Source organism: Oncorhynchus mykiss, chromosome 3, assembly GCF_013265735.2.
Source record: "Oncorhynchus mykiss isolate Arlee chromosome 3, USDA_OmykA_1.1, whole genome shotgun sequence".
NCBI classification, from domain to species: domain Eukaryota; kingdom Metazoa; phylum Chordata; class Actinopteri; order Salmoniformes; family Salmonidae; genus Oncorhynchus; species Oncorhynchus mykiss.
The window spans coordinates 18,708,647-18,731,627 of record NC_048567.1 but is presented as its reverse complement, the minus strand read 5'-3'; the positions used below and the strand labels follow the sequence as shown (position 1 = coordinate 18,731,627).

At 42.8% G+C, this 22,981-nt stretch overlaps 2 protein-coding genes across 7 annotated transcripts in view; both read right to left on the bottom strand.

Annotated features, from left to right (window-relative positions):
- Positions 1-10,717, bottom strand: part of LOC110511301 (protein spire homolog 1) — a 72,809-nt gene extending 62,092 nt beyond the window's left edge. For 3 of the 6 annotated variants that reach the window (XM_036970942.1, XM_036970955.1, XM_036970948.1), the window contains exons 1-2: positions 10,134-10,717; positions 2,132-2,160 (exon numbers count right to left, since the gene is read on the bottom strand). In XM_036970942.1, the coding sequence (XP_036826837.1) occupies positions 2,132-2,160; positions 10,134-10,488 (384 nt within the window). In that variant the 5' untranslated portion in view covers positions 10,489-10,717. The remainder of the gene's footprint in view (positions 1-2,131; positions 2,161-10,133) is intronic. The other 3 variants (XM_036970959.1, XM_036970965.1, XM_036970969.1) reach the window with 3 other exon arrangements.
- Positions 10,718-11,222: 505 nt separating this feature from the next.
- Positions 11,223-19,992, bottom strand: LOC110511341 (V-type proton ATPase subunit C 1-A). Its single transcript, XM_021592297.2, has 13 exons — positions 19,836-19,992; positions 19,252-19,440; positions 16,883-16,950; positions 15,396-15,481; positions 14,862-14,956; positions 14,522-14,613; positions 14,232-14,330; positions 14,068-14,136; positions 13,363-13,455; positions 13,199-13,292; positions 12,900-12,997; positions 12,608-12,734; positions 11,223-12,366 (listed from the first exon to the last, which is right to left on the bottom strand). Exons 2-13 carry the CDS (start codon positions 19,381-19,383, stop codon positions 12,271-12,273), a joined length of 1,149 nt encoding a protein of 382 aa, XP_021447972.1. The 5' UTR covers positions 19,384-19,440; positions 19,836-19,992; the 3' UTR covers positions 11,223-12,270.
- Between the last annotated feature and the right edge of the window lie 2,989 nt (positions 19,993-22,981).

Here is a 22,981-nt window from a genome sequence, read left to right as displayed (position 1 = left end):
TCATGAAGAACAAGGAACACACCAGGCAGGTCAGAGATACTGTTGTGAAGAAGTTTAAAGCCGGATTTGGATACAAAAAGATTTCCCAAGCTTTAAACATCCCAAGGAGCACTGTGCAAGCGATAATATTGAAATGGAAGGAGTATCAGACCACTGCAAATCTACCAAGACCTGGCCGTCCCTCTAAACTTTCAGCTCATACAAGGAGAAGACGGATCAGAGATGCAGCCAAGAGGCCCATGATCACTCTGGATGAACTGCAGAGATCTACAGCTGAGGTGGGAGACTCTGTCCATAGGACAACAATCAGTCGTTTATTGCACAAATCTGGCCTTTATGGAAGAGTGGCAAGAAGAAAGCCATTTCTTAAAGATATCCATAAAAAGTGTCGTTTAAAGTTTGCCACAAGCCACCTGGGAGAAACACCAAACATGTGGAAGAAGGTGCTCTAGTCAGATGAAACCAAAATTGAACTTTTTGGCAACAATGCAAAACGTTATGTTTGGCGTAAAAGCAACACAGTCAAACTGGTGGTGGCAGCATCATGGTTTGGGCCTGCTTTTCTTCAGCAGGGACAGGGAAGATGGTTAAAATTGATGGGAAGATGGATGGAGCCAAATACAGGACCATTCTGGAAGAAAACCTGATGGAGTCTGTAAAAGACCTGAGACTGGGACGGAGATTTGTCTTCCAACAAGACAATGATCCAAAACATTAAGCAAAATCTACAATGGAATGGTTCAATAATAAACATATCCAGGTGTTAGAATGGCCAAGTCAAAGTCCAGACCTGAATCCAATCGAGAATCTGTGGAAAGAACTGAAAACTGCTGTTCACAAATGCTCTCCATCCAACCTCACTGAGCTCGAGCTGTTTTGCAAGGAGGAATGGGAAAAAATGTCAGTCTCTCGATGTGCAAAACTGATAGAGACATACCCCAAGTGACTTACAGCTGTAATCGCAGCAAAAGGTGGCGCTACAAAGTATTAACTTAAGGGGGCTGAATAATTTTGCACACCCAATTTTTCAGTTTTTGATTTGTTAAAAAAGTTTGAAATATCCAATAAATGTCGTTCCACTTCATGATTGTGTCCCACTTGTTGTTGATTCTTCACAAAAAAATACAGTTTTATATCTTTATGTTTGAAGCCTGAAATGTGGCAAAAGGTCGCAAAGTTCAAGGGGGCCGAATACTTTCGCAAGGCACTGTAGTTTCCTCATATCATGTTCTCTAATACTACTAGCCTCGTGGTAATGATGATGACGTACTAACACAAAAATATGCTAGCTAGACACATCACCTGATACACAGAGAACAATAGCTATTGCTCCACTTGAGCAGTAACCTCCTCCCCAGGCTGTGCGCGAGACTACTTGAACAGCACTGCTGTTTGCCCCTGAGAGGATAAATAAAATTGTATTGAATGGAATTGAACTATTCCCATCACCATATCAGCTGGAGGAAGAGGCTGAGAAGAGGTTGCTGGGAAGGTAAATTACAATATAGCGCTCTAATTAGCCCTTTAGATGTCACCCAGAGCCAACATCAAAGGGGAGAGCTCGCATGGTGACATTCATTTCGCCAGCCCAGTCAGTCAGACCAGCTGAGAGCCTAGAGAGTCTGTAGTGAAGGTCTATCTATCACTGATCTCCAAATAGACTCCATCATCGCTCCTGTTAGGACTTCGTTCTAGGTGTTATGATATATATTTTTTCAGATGTTCTTGTTTTAGTTAATGACTGCTAGTGTATTTGAAATTGCCTCACTGTCAATGACAGTCCCATGTTACACATAGTGTAGGTGTGGTCATATCCATTCTCTCTAGTCTAACCTCTGAGCTAGATGCTGTGAATGAGGTGTGCACTGCACAGACAGTATGGTAAAGCACTAATGAAACCACCACCACAATGTCCCTGGCAGCAGGTTGAGTGTCAGGCATGTCATCAAGCAGGATTAACACACCCTATGCTTGTACAGATAGTATCCATCCACCACTATGACTGTTGCCGGCCCGGTTTCGCCAGGTAGAATTCCATTGGAACACGGTCGGCCCTCCTGCTCAACATATTTATTTCGTATTATTACAGATATCTTCCCAGAAACAAGGAAGTCAGAAACATCCCACTCACCTCTGTTGATGTGGCTGGGATGGATTTACCTGTGGGGAGACAGAGGAAACTTGTGATCAACAGGGAATTTATGACTAAAGCAAAGCATCTTAAAATACATTGGCTTGGTTATGACCTGGATGTGAAACTATCTGTGACTGAGAAGGGCTTATGCAAACATGATGAACTCTCAGAGCTACAATAAGACGTTAACAACTGGCCCAACCAACTCAGCCTTTCAGGTCAAAAGAGAGCATGTATTGTTTTATACTAAACCTTTACTGTAACTAAAACAGAGGCCACAATTCAATCAATTGCAGGTCAATTAAAATGTGAAAATCATGCCGCTGGGTCAATGTTTCTGTACACTGTATCTGAAAGACAGATGTATTTATGTGTCGATAATCCAATATGACAATGTCTGCAGAGGAAACAGCATGTAAGGTGTCAGTTTTAACATGGTTAACAGGATCACCACAGATTCAGCCTGAACATTCTTACTGAACCTGCAGTGTGTTTTCCCCCTATTATTGATTTCAACTGGGCCTAATATGTTATGAGATACTGTACAGTCGTGGCCAAAAGTTTTGAGAATGACACGAATATTAATTTTCACAAAGTCTGCTGCCTCAGTTTGTATGATGGCAATTTGCATATACTTCAGAATGTTATGAAGAGTGATCAGATGAATTGCAAGTAATTGCAAAGTCCCTCTTTGCCATGCAAATCCTGAATCCCCAAAAAACGTTTCCACTGCATTTCAGCCTTGCCACAAAAGGACCAGCTGACATCATGTCAGTGATTCTCTCGTTAACACAGGTGTGAGTGTGGACGAGGACAAGGCTGGAGATCACTCTGTCATGCTGATTGAGTTCAAATAACAGACTAGAAGCTTCAAAAGGAGGGTGGTGCTTGGAATCATTGTTCATCTTCTGTCAACCATGGTTACCTGCAAGGAAACACATGCCGTCATCATTGCTTTGCACAAAAAGGGCTTCAAAGGCAAGGATATTGCTGCCAGTAAGATTGCACCTAAATCAACCATTTATCGGATCATCAAGAACTTCAAGGAGAGCGGCTCAATTGTTGTGAAGAAGGCTCCAGGGCGCCCTGGTGTCAAGAAGGGCAGCAAAGAAGACACTTAATTCCAGGAAAAACATCAGGGACAGACTGATGTTCTGCAAAAGGTACAGGGATTGGACTGCTGAGGACTGGGGTAAAGTCATTTTCTCTGATGAATCCCCTTTCCGATTGCTGATGAATCCCCTTTCCGGATTGCATCCGGAAAAATGCTTGTTCGGAGAAAACAAGGTGAGCACTACCATCAGTCCTGTGTCATGCCAACAGTAAAGCATCCTGAGACCATTCATGTGTAGGGTTGCTTCTCAGCCAAGGGAATGGGCTCACTCACAATTTTGCCTAAGAACACAGCCATGAATAAAGAATGGTACCAACACATCCTACGAGAGCAACTTCTCCCAACCATCCAGGAACAGTTTGGTGACGAACAATGCCTTCTCCAGCATGATGGAGCACCTTGCCATAAGGCAAAAGTGATAACTAAGTGGCTCAGGGAACAAAACATCGATATTTTGGGTCCATGGCCAGGAAACTCCCCAGACCTTAATCCCATTGACAACTTGTGGTCAATCCTCAAGAGGTGGGTGGACAAACAAAACCCCACAAATTCAGACAAACTCCAAGCATTGATTATGCAAGAATGGGCCGCCATCAGTCAGGATGTGGCCCAGAAGTTAATTGACAGCATGTCAGGGCAGATTGCAGAAGTCTTGAAAAAGAAAAAGAACACTGTAAATATTGACATATTTTGACATATATGAAATGCATGTAATTACACTTCAGTATTCCATAGTAACATCTGACAAAAATATCTAAAGACACTGAAGCAGCAAACTTTGTGCAAATTAATATTTGTGTCATTTTCAAAACTTTTGGCCACGACTGTATGCATTTAGGTCTCGCACATGAACCACCCCTGGGCGGCTGACTGCAGTTGCCATGGCAACTCTCTGGTAACTCAAACGCCGATCAGCCCGAGTCAAAAGGTCGACGAGCAACAAAGGCCCCGGTGACTCCGTGATGGAGTCACTAACTGGCCATCAGCCATGAAGATAATCTGCTCAGTCAAACAAGGTTATTATTATCAGACTGTCATAAAATGAAAGCTGTTTAATCAAGTGAGGCAGAACCACCATCTTGACCAAAATAGGTAAAGTACAACACAAGTGCATTATAACATAAATTGACTACCATGAGGGCTAACCTTGCCTATATGCTGTAGCACAGTAGATAATAGGGCCAGAATTCTTTATAGGATCGTAAACCTGACCAGAAAAAACAGAGTCCAAGGAAGAAGAACAAGAAGAAGATATAGGAATGTGTCTTTAAGACAACATCATTAACTGGGTCACAGTCAATGAAAGCAGTAGTTCATTCTCACCACTTGGTTGGTGGCTACTACTGATGACACCCTGTCTCTGTCTCTCTCACTGCCTCTGCCTCTGCCTCTGCCAGTCAGTCTCTCTCACTGCCTCTGCCAGTCAGTCTCTCTCACTGCCTCTGCTTCTACCTCTGCCAGTCAGTCTCTGTCACTGCCTCTGCGTCTACCTCTGCCAGTCGGTCTCTGTCACTGTCTCTGCCAGTCGGTCTCTGTCATTGTCTCTGCCAGACAGTCTCTCTCACTGTCTCTGCTTCTACCTCTGCCAGACAGTCTCTCTCACTGCCTCTGCTTCTACCTCTGCCAGTCAGTCTCTGTCACTGCCTCTGCCTCTACCTCTGCCAGTCGGTCTCTGTCACTGTCTCTGCCAGTCAGTCTCTGTCACTGTCTCTGCCAGACAGTCTCTCTCACTGCCTCTGCTTCTACCTCTGCCAGTCAGTCTCTGTCACTGCCTCTGCCTCTACCAGTCAGTCTCTCTCACTGCCTCAGCTTCTACCTCTGCTTCTATCTCTGCCAGTTAGTCTCTGTCACTGCCTCTGCCTCTACCTCTGCCAGTCAGTCTCTGTTACTGCCTCTGCCAGTCAGTCTCTGTTACTGCCTCTGCCAGTCAGTCATTGCCTCGGCCTCTACCTCTGCCAGTCAGTCTCTGTTACTGCCTCTGCCAGTCAGTCACTGCCTCGGCCCCTACCTCTGCCAGTCAGCCTCTGTTACTGCCTCTGACAGTCAGCCACTGCCTCGGCCCCTACCTCTTCCAGTCAGTCTCTGTTACTGCCTCTGCCAGTCAGTCACTGCCTCGGCCTCTACCTCTGCCAGTCGGTCTCTGTTACTGCCTCTGCCAGTCAGTCACTGCCTCGGCCTCTACCTCTGCCAGTCAGTCTCTGTTACTGCCTCTGCCAGTCAGTCACTGCCTCGGCCTCTACCTCTGCCAGTCAGTTTCTGTTACTGCCTCTGCTTCTACCTCTGCTTCTATCTCTGCCAGTTAGTCTCTGTCATTGCCTCTGCCTCTACCTCTGCCAGTCAGTCTCTGTTACTGCCTCTGCCAGTCAGTCTCTGTTACTGCCTCTGCCAGTCAGTCACTGCCTCGGCCTCTACCAGTCAGTCTCTGTTACTGCCTCTGCCAGTCAGTCTCTGTTACTGCCTCTGCCAGTCAGTCACTGCCTCGGCCTCTACCTCTGCCAGTCAGTCACTGGCCCTGTCTCTGCCTTTGCCTGCATACACACAGCTAAAATGAATCAATACATTTCATTCAAGAAGCCTCTGGGTTAGGCCTAAATGTTCCTCCAAGCCACCATGTCATTGTCATGAAATGTTTATTAACTTCAATAACGTGACCAAGCAGATTCTTTTTTGATGACCCTCTCCACATACACAATGACAAGCTCTATTGTAACATCCTGCAAAACAACATGTTCAAATCATTTGCTTGTGACTGCCCCATTCATTGATGAGAAAAAACAAGATGGAGGTCTAATATTTCAGGACGTCAACAGCCCAACAGAACTACTCACAACCATTGTCCTTGAATCAGTGACTAAACCAATGGTCCTTATTTTCAAATCCAATTTATTTTATAAAGCCCGTTTTACATCAGCAGTTGCCACAAAGTGCTATACAGATACCCAGACTAAAACCCCAAAGAGGAAGCAATGCAGATACAGAAAGAAGCAGTGGCTAGGAAAAACTCCCTAGAACGGCAGGAAACTAGGAAGAAACCTAGAGGAACCAGGCTTATTTTGACACTCAAAGTAAGACAAAACAACTTGCTTTTGTTACTGCCATGCAGGAAACAGACAACGGACAAATCCTGTTATTCTCACACAAACTGGCTTCATCAATGAGGGAAAGAAATCTGATACAGAGACCTGGAAGATGATCAAAACAAGGCCTCAGACACACAGAGAGAGGAGGAAATCACTTTCCCTTTCCACTGCGCAAGCACTCTCTCTCTCTCTCTCTCTCTCTCTCTCTCTCTCTCTCTCTCTCTCATCAGGGAGGTACGGCGAGACAATCTAAACAACAGCGAGGCCACAGTAAACATTATGATAAATGCAATCAATCATGAAACTGTGGGTCAGTGACAAATTGGTTGGAAGAAGGCTCTCTCTCAGTTTTTCTTTCTGCATGCCTGTCTGTCTGTCTCTGAACACAACTGGCATGGCTGATATGCCTTGGGGGAGACCCCTTGAACTTTAGCACAGTTAACCAGACATCAGAGTGCTCAGTCCTTATGAGAATACATCAAATATGGAAATCACGTAACAAATCAGCGTAGAAAGATATTATAATAAGGCACTAGAAAAAGAAAGGCGTCGCAAGAATAAAGTTAGCCTATCTACATTAACTCAACAGATGATTAGCTTTAGTCATATTAATGTAATAATCACAGATGAATAACGTGTAATAACACACATGATGATACCACATTTAATAACAGCATTGCCTGTAGAGTAGCCATCCTCAGACCAGTAGCAAACCATGCAAAACCTCCCATCCCCAATTACTATTACTGAGTTACTAACACACTGCCAGGCACGTCAAATAAAATACAGTACACCACATATTCCACCCTTGCTATGCACAGTCCGTTCATTAATGCCAAAAAGGTCCCGTGTGTCTCAGCTGGTAGAGGATGGTGCTATCAACGCCAGAGATGTGGGTTTTCATTCCCACCGGGGACCAGTAGGAAAAAGTAGGAAAATGTATGCACACACACATTAAGTCACTCTGGATAAGAGTGTCTGCTAAATGACTCAAATGTAAATGTAAAAAAGCTGATTAAGCATGGAGTACATTGAGTCCAAAGCCAATAAGCCATCAAATTGACTCAGCACACATTGACTCAAGGTGTGTAACTGAGTAAGAGCTAGGGTACAGCTTCCCTGTGACACCATGGGTAAATAAACAAAGACATATTGGGTGAAATAGAGTCTGTATCTGGGAATCTGATTACAGGATACTAGCGAGGAGGAAGACCGACAAGAACTCTCCACATGCAAGACAAGACACATTACTTGTAATTCCTAGTCACTTTTACAGGTAGCCTGATGACTCACAGTAAATTATTTTTTTGCTCTGTTGTTTGCTACATACTTTAGTCTGAGACTGTCATCATTGAAATTGTTTGTGGTGACGAGGGGCGTTGTACAAAACAAAGTCATCAGCGATTGGATCATCTTTAACCAATTACATTTTACATTTTAGTCATTTAGCAGACGCTCTTATCCAGAGCGACTTACAGGAGCAATTAGGGTTACGTGCCTTGCTCAAGGGCACGTGGGCAACCAGTCTTAACCGCTAAGCTACCCACTGCCCTATCAGACTATGAAAGCCAATGACAAATTTTTAAGCCACAGTTTTACCCATGTTTGTTCTGGCTTTGGCCCAACTCATTGGTTCTGGACCAATCAGACGGCCCCCGAATGTGTTTGCATTCGCATAACCTAACGTAGCAGGCGTAAAATGAACACCTGAAACTAGATCCCTTACATACTGAACTTGAGAGAAAAAGGGATAAAAACTGTCGGGAGGTTATTTTCTGCACTGTTCAACCAATCCAGTAAATGTGGAGGAGTTAAGATGATGTTGCCTTGTTAACGTCACAGCCTCTCTTTCCGTTTCCCCTGAAAACCGGAACTTCCTGTTGTTGGGTTCTCGACAGAGGCTAGGTGACGGGTCGGGACTCAGATCCAGACTCACTGCGGAGAAGAAACTAATGCCCGTGGGTGTGGCGTAGCGTTTGGCTGGAGCAAGGAGAATGGGTATTCAAGCAGTTTCAAAGGCACACCCAGACTACACACATTTTTGCTGTGTCATATCAGGTGTAACACAAGACAATGTCAACAGTTTAGCTAGGCCCCAGCTGTTAAGGCATAAGTCCATTGATGACTACAGTGATGATGATGATGATGATGATGATGATGATGATGATGATGATGATGATGATGTGGCTTGGGGCCATCATGCAGTCATACCATTGGTTGAGGGTCTTTCTCTCATTCTTCTATGCAGATCCTCTCAAGCTCTGTCAGGTTGGATGGAGAGCTGTCACGACGCCATTCCTACGTTGTCTTGGCTGTGTGCTTAGGGTCATTGTCGTGTTGGAAGGTGAACCTTCGCCCCAGTCTGAGGTCCTGTGCACTCTGGAGCAGGTTTTCATCAAGGATCTCTCTGTAATTTATTCCGTTCATCTTTCTCTCGATCCTGACTAGTCTCCCAGTCCCTGCCCCTAAAAAACATCCCCACAGTATGATGCTGCCACCATCATGCTTCACTGTAAGGGATGGTGCCAGGTTTCTTCCAGATGTGATGCTTGGCATTCAGGCCAAAGAGATCAATCTTGGTTTCATCAGACCAGACAATCTTGTTTCTCATGGTCTGAGAGTCCTTTAGGTGCCTTTTGGCAAACTCCAAGTGGGCTGTCATGTGCCTTTTACTGAGAAGTGGCTTCAGTCTGGCCACATAAAGGCCTGATTGAAGTGCTGCAGAGATGGTTGTCCTTCTGGAAGGTTCTCTCATCTTCACAGAGGAACGCTGGAGCCCTGTCAGAGTGACCATCGGGTTCTTGGTCACCTCCCTGACCAAGGCCCTTCTCCCCCTATTGCTCAGTTTGGCCAGGCAGCCAGCTCTAGAAAGAGTCTTGGTGGTTCCAAACTTCTTCCATTTAAGAATTATGGTTGGAAACTGTGTTCTTGGGTGGTCTTCAATGCTACATAAATTGGTTTGATACCCTTCCCCAGATCTGTGCCTCAACACAATCCTGTCTCGGGGCTCTAAGGACAATTCCTTCAACCTCATGGCTTGGTTTTTTTCTCTGACATGCACTGTCAACTGTGGGACCTTATATAGATAGGTGTGTGCCTTTCCAAATCATGTCAAATCAATTTAATTTACCACAGGTGGACTCCAATCAAGTTGTAGAAACATCTCAAGGATGATCAATGGAAACAGGATGATCCTGAGCTCAATTTCGAGTCTCATAGCAAATGGTCTGAATACTTATGTAAATAAGGTATTTCTGTTTTTCATTTGTAATACATTTGCAAACATTTCTAAAAACCTGTTTTCACTTTTTCATTATGGGGTATTATGTGTAGATTGATGAGGACATGTATTTATTTAATCAATTTTAAAATAAGGCTCTAACGTAACGAAATGTGGAAAAGGTGAAGGGGTCTGAATACTTTCCCGAATGCACTGTATGTCACTCCGGGCAGCAACAAATTGTGCCATGGAAATATGCTCTTGTTTTTTATCCCAGTAAGCTATTTCATGGAGTGTGGATGATGAACATGAACATGTGATGTGCGAAGGGGAAAAAACAACAACGTCTGAGCCAGCTCACTAAATGCAATAGCCCAACAATTGGAAAGCATGACATATGAATCTATCAGTCGGTATCCAGCTGCCTTGTTGACCTAGGTTCTACATTAATTCAACATTATTACATATTTTCTCATTCTAGGAATAGGTAATATTACCAATGTGTTGGCGAAATGAAAATAAAACTGCCAGAAAAAAATCATGAACGCATTGCAAACATCATCATTACATAATTATTGTACCTACCATCACAGCCTTCATATTGTAATTTGACAGCTCCGTCTTTCTGAATCCTCACATCCTGTGGTCCCTCAATTCTCTTCGCAGTATCCACCACTGATGCACCGGCAGCTGGGCCAGAATTCCTCCTATGTCCCTGCGCCAGGTTTACGCAGCATTGGTAACACACTGCCCAAGCCTGCTCTTCATTTATCGGTTGGCTGTAGAGCATTAAAATCTCCTCCAAAGACAGTTCACTTCCCCCTCTTTCCTCCATTCCGTCCATTTTTGCCATCCCGGGATACAGCGTCGCATCTCGCTGGACCGCAGCAGGGCCGATCAGCTCTCCGTTCTCCTCGTCCGCATCTCGCCGCTTGGCCATCCTTTCATTCTATCGACCGAGAAAGGCCGGGGTTGACACGAATAAACCGGGAGCCGCAGATAAACAAACGATCCGGGCAGCCTGAAGACATCGGGAGATGCGGTTCCCTCTCCCTCGCAACAGCAGCACCACCACCGACAGTGATTATTATTTCCCCCTCCTTGCAGTGTTTTCGTATGGGTACCAGTCATATGACGGATTGTTTGCATGGTCTGAACGCCTGTCAGGTTTCGGCGACTTCAGAGGAATGCATACATAGGTGACATGCGCAGCTAGAGGACTTTATTTCCCACTTTCCCTGTTATTTTGTGCCATCTGCTGTCCAATTTGATAGACCACAGCGTGTATGTGACTACATCTAGGCAATGTGTAGGCTACTCTGGCAATGATGTTATGCTCTCAAACAAATACTATTTCTCAATGATGGATTTGGGAGCACATTTCTATTCATATTGAATTCCTCATATTGTTTGAAGGCAGGGATTTCTTAAGGGTTATGTACATTCCTACATCTCTATGGAGGAACTTCCTCTAACTACCCTTCCCTTAGTTCTGCAGAGGCCAAGCATGACTCACTCTCTTTCTCTCACACAACTGTAAACTTGGACGATTCCTGCAGGGCCTGGCCATTCATTGTAATATGTTGTCAATATGTAATGTTTACAACCTTACCTACCGATATAGCCTACCAAGACAGACAAACGCTAACCCCCAATCACAGACAAAACAGACCATTTTCTTCATATTGACTGTTTTATCTATTCATAGCATACATAATGCTTACACACATATATATATATATATCTCTCTCTTTTAACATCAAATATACACAACATGAGATAACACACAAATATAGCATCTTTGTAACACTATTTGTTGCCAAGGTGAACCAATACCTCATGAACATGTACCAGATATGCTTAGATGTGCAGGTAAAATAACAAATTGGTCACTTACACAAGTATCTATGAGTAGTGCCACTCAAAGATGTAGCTATCAATATGCACAACACAGACGTGGAATGATTGAAAATACATAAACTACCCAAAATAAATATTTAGAGATCTTATTCGTTTCAGCACATAAAGGCCCAATGCAGACGGTTTATTGCAACATCAAATCCTTTCTGGGTAACAATTAAATACGGTGAGTTTTTTCAATTAAAATGTTCAAAAAGTAACAAAAGAAATAGCGTTTTAGCAAGAGCAATTTCTCAAGCAAGAATATGACTAGGACTGTTTTGGATTGGGGATGGAAAAACTAAAAACTAGCTGTTATTGGCAGAGAGGTTTGGAACACTCTCATATTGGTTTATTCATTCATTTGTCACCAGTCACACCAAAACAGGCTAAAATGGCCTTATTCCAACCTCAGTGTGGAAATATATATAAAACACAGGAAAATCAAACACAGAAAAATCAGTTTTGACTGCACTGGGCCTTTAAATACAGTGTACTTTGATTATGCTGTTTTACAAGAAATATGTAAACAAAACCAACAAAATAAACATCAAGCCATTGTTTGTCCTCAGTTTGTACAGATGGAGGGGGTCACTAAGTGCTTTAAACCACAAGGAATGAGCATGCACATCTGAGGAGAGCAAGGATAAACAGCATCACCCAGACATGAGGAGAGCAAAGGAGAGGACGATTAGAGAGGAGAGGAAATAGCAGAGCAGAGAACGGAGAAAAGAGCAAGACTGGGAGAAAGATTTACAGGAAAACACAAGTTAGTGGGTACTCAGCATAAAGACAGAACAGAGGGGTCAGGTACAGTGAAAATCTATTTAAAGTCCAGCAGGTTGCAGTCTATCTTGTAGTAAACATAAGGGTAGTACTCCTGCTGGCTCAGGTTCAGACCAGGGATATCCATGGCAGACTACAAGGGAATAAAGAAACAGAAACCATTAGCTTTCGTGGTAAAGAACATTAACACAACAGGGATAATGTGGTTGTTTAACAGGTCTGCTGAACCAGACCATATCAAATCTCATTTAGCTAATGTGCCAGAATTTATAATATACAACATGTGTTTGGCATCGCAATGCCCCATTACTACAAAGATAGAACAAGTATTCATCTGGACACAACGGGTATATATATCACGTCTAATTACTCACATCGATGACAGCTGCAGCGCTGCTGTCCAGGTGTTTGTATAGGTCATTGAGAACCTCCCTCAGTTTCTTCATGTTCTTCTTGTTGGGCTGGAGCAGCATGGCCTGGAAGTTCACAGGCAGCCCATATCTGTGGGAGCATGGACAGAGCAGTTAAATCACTAACAGCAGGCACAGCACGCAGTCAGTTAGATATTTTATTTGCATTCAGGTTGACTTCTTGTCACAAGCATCTTGTCACTCACTACAAACATCTAACAATTGGACGACTGTTAGTACAGTGTGATCGTCATACCTTAAGACAGACTCCACAAAGACCCTCAGAGCCTTGATGTGAATCCATGCGATGAAGGCCTCACTGAAGTTCACTTTCAGCCATCGCACCAGTGGCCCCTGACAGAGGGAAAATAAGGCTTAGGGTTAGAGGCTCCATCCACCCCACTGTCCAATAGTTTCACCCACCCAACCCATCCCAGAATGGTTGCAGGGATGTCCGAACACGAAGTGTACTTGCAATGAAACATTTCTTTACAGTGCAACGTTTCAGTCACATATACCTTGGTCAGGCATCATATTCCCAGTCATATGACTTACAAACTGCTTCTTCTTGTCTGTGGAGAGACGTGTCATCTCCTCTTTGTCCGCATTCATCTCCTGCTCGTTGTACTGGAAGTCCCTGACTGTGTACCTGATAGAAACAGCAAGATAATTACATATGGAGAAGAGTGTGTGTGTGTGTGTGTGTGTGTGTGTCTTACTTGTTCTCTCTGGCCTTGTGTCTGAAGTCATCAATGGCCTTCCTGAATAGGGTGACGCTGAACAGACCACTGTCATGGTCCTCAAACAGCAGGCTGTAATAATGGGACAAACAGAACAGTCAGACAGGCATGATGGACTCACAATGAAATCACTTCATGAGCAGAAAATACTAAGATATGGATTGAAGAGACAATGTGCTGAAGTAGTTATTTAATTTTGTTTTTTTTAAATAAAAAAAAAAAAATCTTTTTTTTCTCCCCATTTTCGTGGTATCCAATTGTTAATTGTCTCATCGCTACAACTCCCGTATGGGCTCGGGAGAGACGAAGGTTGAAAGTCATGCGTCCTCTGATACACAACCCAACCAAGCCGCACTGCTTTTTAACACAGCGCGCATCCAACCTGGAAGCCGCACCAATGTGTCGCACCAATGGTTAGCGCGCATTACTGCACCCGGCCCGCCACATGAATCAATGGTGCGCGATGAGACAAGGATATCCCTAACGGCCAAACCCTCCCTAACCCGAACAACGCTAGGCCAATTGTGCGTCGCCCCACGGACCTCCCGGTCGCGGCCGGTTACGACAGAGCCTGGGCGCGAACCCAGAGTCTCTGGTAGTACAGCGCCCTTAACCACTGCTCCACCCGGGAGTAGCTATTTTAATATGCATTCACCATGGGCTCTGAATCTCCAATATACTTACTTAGTGGATCGGGGTACCACCATTTCAGACAACGTTTCATAGGTCTTCTGCCAGTCAGCATAACTCGTCCTAGAAGGATCCAGAATTGTTAGGACAGCAAACAGGTGTTATAAAAAAAAGTTTCAATACGACACTGTTGTAAACTGGGAAAAAGTTGTACTTACTTTGGTACAACCACCAGCATAGTGATCAGATACTCAGAGTCAATCACAAAGTCCTCCTTCTTGACAATGTCAGCCAGACTCCTGGTCAGCAGGCTCCCCCTACAGACACAACACGGTATTGCACGATACATTAATGATAATGTAAACAATGTTGAAAGAAACAATTGAACAAAGCAAATATGCACTGGAAGACCTTTCCTCAACTGGTTCAAATATAATTCTCACTGAAGGCATAGATTACAAGCAGTGGAAAATATAGTCACGTCTTCGAGCAAAAAAACTTGACTCACGCGTTCTTCCTCTCCAGATTCTGCAGGTTCCCTTTCAGGTTGTTGTAGGCAGAGGCTCTGGCCTTCAGGTCGTTGTCAATCTGGCTTACTTGCTGTAGAGAGGAAGAGGTCAAGTACTCAGAATATGACCCACGTAAAAACTGTGCACAGTGTTTAACAACAGATTTACTCAAGAGGTAGTAAAAATACAGTTGATTGATACCATTGAAATATAATTTACTTGTTGATATTTCTAAACCTTCATACGCTATCAAAATCATGACTACATGACAGTTATAAAAAAGGGTCTCCGTCTAGCTAATTATCAAGAGAATCAGATGAGGGTAGGAGAAAGACTTGCCTTGGATATGATATCAGAGATGTTCTTCAGTGACTGCTTGATGGGGTACTTGGCCATGTCCCACTGAAACCGTGTGATGTAGGTCACCAGATCCACTAGAGGGAATCAAGGCATTGTTATTGAGGAAAGGACTTGTTAGAATTACGTTTTTACATTATGATGCATGGCTTTATGGGTAATTGCAAGATACTCTAATCAACCATTTCTAAATGTGCTGGTATTTCTTTAGTATTTCGTATTAACAGGTTAAAAGGATAATTCCTTAGTCAATCAATGTGCACAGTAGAGGCAGAAGCACACTTCCTGAACTCATTTGTATGTGATGACAACTAACTAGCTAATCTCCAATGTCCCCCATTGTTTTCATATGAGTAACTTGTACGTGATGATAATGATAGAAATAGAATGATACACTTGAATGGGAATGGCTGTTCTAGTAATTCAATTAACTGCCTCCATTGTTTTGATACCAGTATCTTGTATGTGATAACTGTGTTGTTTCCATATGAGTAACTTGTATGTGATGATAAGTACCTCCGTTGGCCAGCAGGTTCTCCTGGACTTTGTCTCGGCTGTCCTCTAACACATCAGCCATGTACTGAGACACCTTCTTCACCACACTGTAAACAGCCAGGAAACATTCACACAGTCAGGCTGCAGTCAGCAAGCCCTCACATCAAAAGGGGATTATAAACCTGGTGGTTCGAGACCTGAATGCTGATTGGATGACAGCCATGGTATATCAGACCGTATACCACGGGTATGACAAAACAGTTATTTTTACTGCTCTAATTACATTGGTAAACAATTTATAATAGCAACAAGACACCTCGGGGGTTTGTGATATATGGCCAATATACCATGGCTAACGGCTATATCCAGGCACTCAGCGTTGTGTCGTGATTAAGAACAGCCCTTAGCCGTGGTATATTGCCTATATACCACACCTCCTCGGGCCTTATTGCTTAAATATACCATGCATTCATATAGCACTCTGCTCAAAACATCAAAGTCTAAGCAGACTGTTCATTGGTCAGGGTATGAGTGTTTATCTATCTATATATAATCTACAGCACCAGACTAACAACTGTTCACATTATACAGTATATTGATGAAAGACCTTTTAAATAGAAAATGGACCTGTAGGCTTACTAAGGATCATTGGTTATCAACCAATTCTTGATAACCAATTAATCAGTTGATTAACTGATAATTGACTAATAATTAACAGATAATTTACAATCCGTTTCTGTTTTTCACTAATTTTTTTTAGCACTGTAGTTGCCTTCCCTGAACCGAAATGATGTGGATAATACTTGATATGATTACATTCCAATGGATGTGCGATCAGTGAACGATGGAGAAAAACTCAATTCTATGCAATGACAGAATGCTCGATGTCAATAAGACTCCGGCTTGTTTGTCTAGACAGCTGACACCTAAAAACGCTGTCAGATTAAGAGAATCCCAAATCAGTCTGTAAAGGTGTTACTTCGGCTTTCTCATCTTCAAATGTCCAACAGACCAGTTCCAGAACAAGGCTGATATTGCCCTCTGAGAGGTAACTGGGTTTCTACCGTTGCCATTCTTTGAGAGTCTGTGTCTACAGAGGAAGCAGGGCTTGTTTAGTATGTGTGAATTTTTGGACGTCAAGGTTTTCCAAGGATTATAAATAACTTCAAACCAACAGTAGCACACAAGTCATGAGCGATAAATATGACTGAGTAAAGAGATGCCGGTGTGTCACCAAACTGTAAATCGCTAACTTTAGTCTCTGGGCCTGCTAGCCTCACGTTGGTGTGAAATTCCTTATTGTAGCAAAGCTAGGGCCACGGAGGGATTACAGAATTGACTGGACACCGAAGACATCACAGGCACTTTAACAAAAATAATATGTCTATCACAACACATTCACAATGGACAAGCTGTATACATAGTAATGAATGTGATATTTTGTACGGTAAATCCTAAAGTGATACTTAATGTTCAAAGGGGAAATTGCAGTGTAGTAAAAAACATACCCTTCGATAAAGGAGTCCAGTTTGGCCAGGTCATCTGACAGCCCAACTAACACATCTAGTGTCCCCACCTGTTAATGTAAAAAGGAAAAAAGGCCAAATGTGTCAAAGCTTTAATTCAAACAGTATTTCCCCTTCCATCATATACCCAGGGTGAGCCCATTTTATAGATGGGGTGAGCCCATTTTATAGATGGGGTGAGCCCATTTTATAGATGGGGTGAGCCCATTTTATAGATGGGGTGAGCCCATCGGTTCATTGGCTTAATACCAGAGGCCTAAATGTTGCTTTGAGGGCCTTTGATCAAACTAGGGCCAACTCAAACTAGGGCAAAGAGTGGATGAGAGTCCTGAGGTCAGGGGGTCTGGTTGTGCTGCCTGCCTGTGTTGTTTTCTCAGTGACATCTGAGAGTCAGTCACCCAGAAGTGACATTCAGGGGCCTGTGTGCTTTGGATGGCGGTACTTTTGTTGGGACCCCTTCATGTATTGCAAAATCATTTGCGAGTAAACTATGGCAATGTTTCGTGGAAGCCTTGTTCCACGTAGGAATGTAGAGGGGCTAGTAAGTATAATGAACAAAAATATTAACACAACATGCAACAATTTCAAAGATTTTACTGAGTTACAGTTCATATAAGAAAATCAGTCAACTGAAATAAATAAATTAAAATCTAATCTATGGATTTCACATGACAGGGCAGGGGCGCAGCCATGGGTTCCTAACGGGCTGCCCCCAGGTGGTAAGGGTAGGTACCAACACATCCGCCACGCTGATCCTCAACACGGGGGCCCCTCAGGGGTGTGTTCTCAGTCCCGTCCTGTACTCCCTGTTCACTCATGACTGCACAGCCAGGCATGACTCCAACACCATCATTAAGTTTGCTGATGACAACAGTGGTAGGCCTGATCACCGACAACAATGAGACAGCCTATTGGGAGGAGGTCATAGAACTGACAGTGTGGTGCAAGGACAACAACCTCTCCCTCAACGTGATCAAGACAAAGGTGATGATTGTGGACTACAGGAAAAAAAAGACCAAGCACGCCCCCATTCTCAACGACGGGGCTGTAGTGGAGCAGGTTGAAGGCTTCAAGTTCCTTGGCGTCCACATCACCAACAAACTAACATGGTCCAAGCACACCAAGACAGTCGTGAAGAGGGCACAACAAAACCTATTCCCCATCAGGAGACTGAAAAGATTGGGCATGGGTCCTCAGATCCTCAAAAGATTCTACAGCTGCACCATCAAGAGCATCTGACTGGTTGCATCACTGCCTGGTATGGCAACTGCTCTGCCTTTGACCGCAAGGAACTACAGAGGGTAGTGCGAACTGCCCAGTACATCACCAGGGTCAACCTTCCTGCCATCCAGGACCTCTATACCAGGCGGTGTCAGAGGAAGGCCCAAAAAATTGTCAAAGACTCCAGCCACACTAGTTATAGACTGTTCTCTCTGCTACCGCACAACATGCGGTACCAGTGCACCAAGTCTAGGTCCAAGAGAATTCTAAACAGCTTCTACCCCCAAGCCATAAGGCTCCTGAACAGTTAATCAAATGGCCACTCATACTATTTGCATTGCCACCCCCCCTTCTATGCTGCTGCTACTCTCTGTTATTATTTATGTATAGTCACTTTAATAACTCTACCTATATATTACCTCGACACTGGTGCCCCCGCACATTGACTCTGTACCGGTACCCCTTGTATATAGCCCCACTATTGTTATTTACTGCTGCTCTTTAATTATTTGTTATTCTTATCTCTTACTTAAAAATTATATGCCACACCTGTCAGGTGGATGGATTATCTATGCCAGGTCGCAGTTGTAAATGAGAACGTGTTCCCAACTAGCCTACCTGGTTAAATAAAAGTGAAATGAATAAAAAATCTTGGCAAAGGAGAAATTTTCACTAACAGGGATTTGAGAAATAAGCTTTTTTGCATATGGAACATTTCTGGGATCTTTTATTTCAGCTCATGAAACATGGGACCAACACTTTACATGTTGCATTCATATTTTTGTTCAGTATAAGTTAGTTGGGCGATATGGCCATTTTCATTCAATAATTTTCTAATTTTTGATGGTATGTCGGTTTTTGAGTAGTGCATGACCGCAGGATGGCAACAAGTGAATTCTAAGTGTTATTATTGGGCTTTCTCCATTGTGATTATTTTATACTCAACCAAACTCGGAGAAAACTGGTAACTTGTTATTTATTTAGCACTGTCAACATATTGTTATAGATGGTACTGTAAAAATCCATACCGGTATGTGGCTCTGTGCCTGTATTCAAAATACATTGCTCAGCCCTACAAGTTAGTATGGTAATGTAGTAGCTACTATCTATGGCTACTACTGCAGGCTAACCTTGAGGTCTGGGATGTTGAACTTGTTGTTGGTGGACAGGTTGTTGTTGCGCGTGGTGGCCACCATCATCTGGTCCCATGTCTGCTGGCAGGTCTTCTCTCCAGGAGCTGAGATCAACCAGAACTCTGTCATGGTTACAGCTATACACTGATGACTACAGGCTCAAAACGAAATGCACAGAGATGGGTGCTGTAAGACAAGAAAAAATGTACTTGTTCAACAGGACTTAATTTGTAGTACGGTGTTATCAATCGCAACGTTATTCTCTATTTCATGTTGATACATCAGTTGATAAATGATAGCAGACAACATTGACTGCTATTTAATCAATATGTCTTCCCAAACCTGTCTTATCTACGTGCTGCTGATATCTGGTTAGCTAGCATGCAAGAGAAAGGATATTTGTCTTCTATTGCTTTACATCAAAAGTTGCTAACGTTAGCTAAACCTCACTAACGTTACTGCAAGTGACATTCTCAGTTGATTGAAACATGACCCATAGCTAGCTAGCTGGTATCACATGATATCGAGGAGATTTACAGTAAAAAAAATAAAAAAATAAATACAGTTTTCCCATTTCTTACCTGAGATCTAATGACAAAACTATTCGAACACTAATCAATTCCTATGGTTTAATATTCATAATTGCCAATCAAATCCTAATCCTAGAGGTCTTTCCAGCAGCATCACATTCAAGTCAGCTGATCAGATGAGGAACAGAGAGGCCTCTCGTGGGGGAGGGGAACTTTTTGGCGTCACGTCGTTGGTCAGACGACCTCAGCTGGTTTGGAGGAGGTACTACAGCATGGACATTTCAAAACAGAGTAGAATTTATGTTTTTACACAATTACTTTTTAAAAGTATCAGGGTTGGGGTCAGTTGATCCATTTCAATTTAGAAGTGCTATTTATTTACAATGAGTAATTTTAACCATTGAATTGGAATTCCATGATTCCCTCAAGAATGTACTGTACTTCTTGTGGGGCTGCAGGCTGGAGAGGGAGAGAGAGGGAAGGTTAGAGAGGAAGAGGGAAGGGGAGAGAGGGAGAGGGAAGGGGAGATGGGACACAGACAATCTCAAATGTCCAGTCAGCTGTAATTTGGGGTGTAGACGTTCTCAATTTGGACAGGAGTCCAGCCGTTTCCTGACTCTGGGTGTCTCCCTGCTCAGAATTCAAGGAAAACCGTACAAAGGGATATGTTTATAGTTCAGTAGGTCTGGGGTGCATTGTTTGGGATACAATGCCTGGTCTGGCTGGAGCCAGCCGACCAGCCAACCCCTCAGATCAAACGACAGGCCAGGGACCAGGGTGGGCTGCCCACTGTTGGCCACAGGCCAGTCTACAGGGACATGTCTGGGCACGTGCACTGTAATCACTGTCTCATTTGGTCTACAGACACACAGACTGGGTCTGGGTCATTGAGTGGGGATGATGATGTGAGGAGAGGTATTGAGTGTTTCCTCAACAAAAACTGCCTCTAATACAAGTTAGTCATACAGTGTGAGATTTCTGAAAAGCCTATGGATGAAGGTCATTGCTGTAACTTTGTGTATTTCAAAGATGGATGTCAACCTTCTCTAACATTCCCATCTCAGTTACATGGTTTAATACATCCAAAGCATTACACAAAAATAGAGCACCAGGTTTATTGTTGAGTCCTACCAACAGAAACATGTGTCACATGCTCCCTCTAGTTCTAATGCTTTGTATACCGTGCTTAACTTTACATATCACATGTTTGAACTTTTACATGTTAATTTGAGTGACCATGACACTGACAATACGTCTTACTACAAAAACATGACATGATTAAACTGTAAATTACAAAAAAATATACAACTACACATTCCTTCTACTGTGTACAAACTTTCAAGATCCATATAGTGTCCTCAGTATCGTTCACTGTATTCAGGTTAGTTCTATTTTCCCAGCTAGTTATTCTGAGCCTTCTGAGGGACGTTACAGTAAATCTGATCTAGTATGTCTGAATTATTATGGACTGCCTAGGGCAGAAAGGGGGAGGAAGGTTTTAAAGAGGGAAATTGTGTGAGATAAGCATTATTTTGTATTATTGTTTCAGTGGGAGATTGGATCTATGTGTCAACCTCTCTGATACTAGTGTTACAATGCCAACATGTCCAAGGCTCGAGTCCAGAATCAGACTCATTGACTTCAGGAAAATGTTAGAGACTTGAGAAGAGAGGGATACCGGAGTGCTTTTACAGGTTCCTTTTGAATGTGTGTATTCAGAGTTCAGAGTAACCTGTAAAACACGTTTTATATATAGAATGAAATAGAATAGAATATTGGTATTTTATAGTAAATTAGCGGAATGTAGTAACTTTTATTTACTGTGGTCAAATTCTCTGACTGGATTTACACAGTTTGTATTTGACCCTGCTCAAAATTCAGCTTAGAGAAAAGGTCTGTGTAGAGGTAGTTTTACTTATCACCATTCTTTGGCAAATGCGTAAGGCTGAAACACCATGGTGTAACTCACAGCATTAGAAACAAGTACTAGATCAAGACCCATTGTATAATGCAGAGACTGATGATTGACTGTATTAATTTAGATGTAGCCATTTCAACCTCCCCATACCTCTTCTACACAACAAAGAGTGGAGGGATTCACTTCACCTACCAAAGGACATGTGCTTAGACAACCACTGTGATGCCAGTTATTCAATGAAGAATTGAGTTTTCCACCACGTTCACTAGTCTTGTGACATTGTGCTTTGTTGCAGTGTAACATAACACTATCTAAGAACTGTGAGGAATACTTTAATTTGTCCTCAAATGTAACTATTATATTTTTGTTGGAGGTGTAGTGATTTGTAAAGGCAAATAGGATGGATACTAATTACACAAATAGGTTTCCCTTTTATAGGAACAATAATAATAACATACATTGCTTATTGATTATTTTAAGTTCCACTATGATTTATTACCACAATATACATCCATAGAGTCCATAGAGTATACATCCATAGAGTCCTCTGATAAAAGAACATGGAGCTTTCATTGTGTGTAAAATATGTGGTGTTTGCTCATGCAACAGTAATTGTGTTCAAATCATCTGGCTGTTTGTCATACTAAATAACTCTGTGTGTATAATGTAGGCTTCAGTGGGGTGATATTTTGATGTAATCTGGCCCTGTTTGCAAATGAGAATTCCAGTTGCACAATGCACGCCACTGGAGTGTTTTCACTCACTGTGGGCGGTACACACTACGACAGCAAGTGTGCTCAGTGTCCCAGGCTATTATGATCACAACAATGAAATGAAACATGATGTTTTTCTGGAAGCCACTTTAGATGCTACGTGTGATTATGATTAGACTCAATGCATACCCTAATCTACAGTCTTGGAGAACAGACACAAAGCTCGGAACAGATTCTTTTGTGTTGTGGTCCATAGGATAAACTTTCACTTTCAAGGCTTGACAATTGGCCAAGAAACTTGTGTTTGAGCAAAACAAACACAACCATTGTGTATTTTTCCCTTACCAATACACATAGCTCATCTGACATTATGAGTTCACACTCCTCTAACCACCGTCTATCTAAGATAAACAGGCCACATGTGTGGGTTTGGACTTTGCACATAAGCTATGTACCGGTGACTATTCATAGGAGCTAAGTGCATATCCTAAGCTTACTCCATCCATCATTATATAATAAGGAATTTAAATCATATTTGGTCCTTTGCAGGCTAAATGCAAAGTGAT

What these genes read in the sequence shown, in the direction of transcription:
- LOC110511341 (XM_021592297.2), bottom strand. Translation starts at nt 19,383, where the DNA reads ATGACAGAGTTCTGGTTGATCTCAGCTCCTGGAGAGAAGACCTGCCAG. An exon ending in TCAACATCCCAGACCTCAAG is followed by an intron (nt 16,951 to 19,251) that starts GTTAGCCTGCAG and finishes TTACATTAACAG; the next exon opens with GTGGGGACACTAGATGTGTT. An exon ending in AATCTGGAGAGGAAGAACGC is followed by an intron (nt 14,331 to 14,521) that starts GTGAGTCAAGTT and finishes TTGTGTCTGTAG; the next exon opens with GGGGAGCCTGCTGACCAGGA.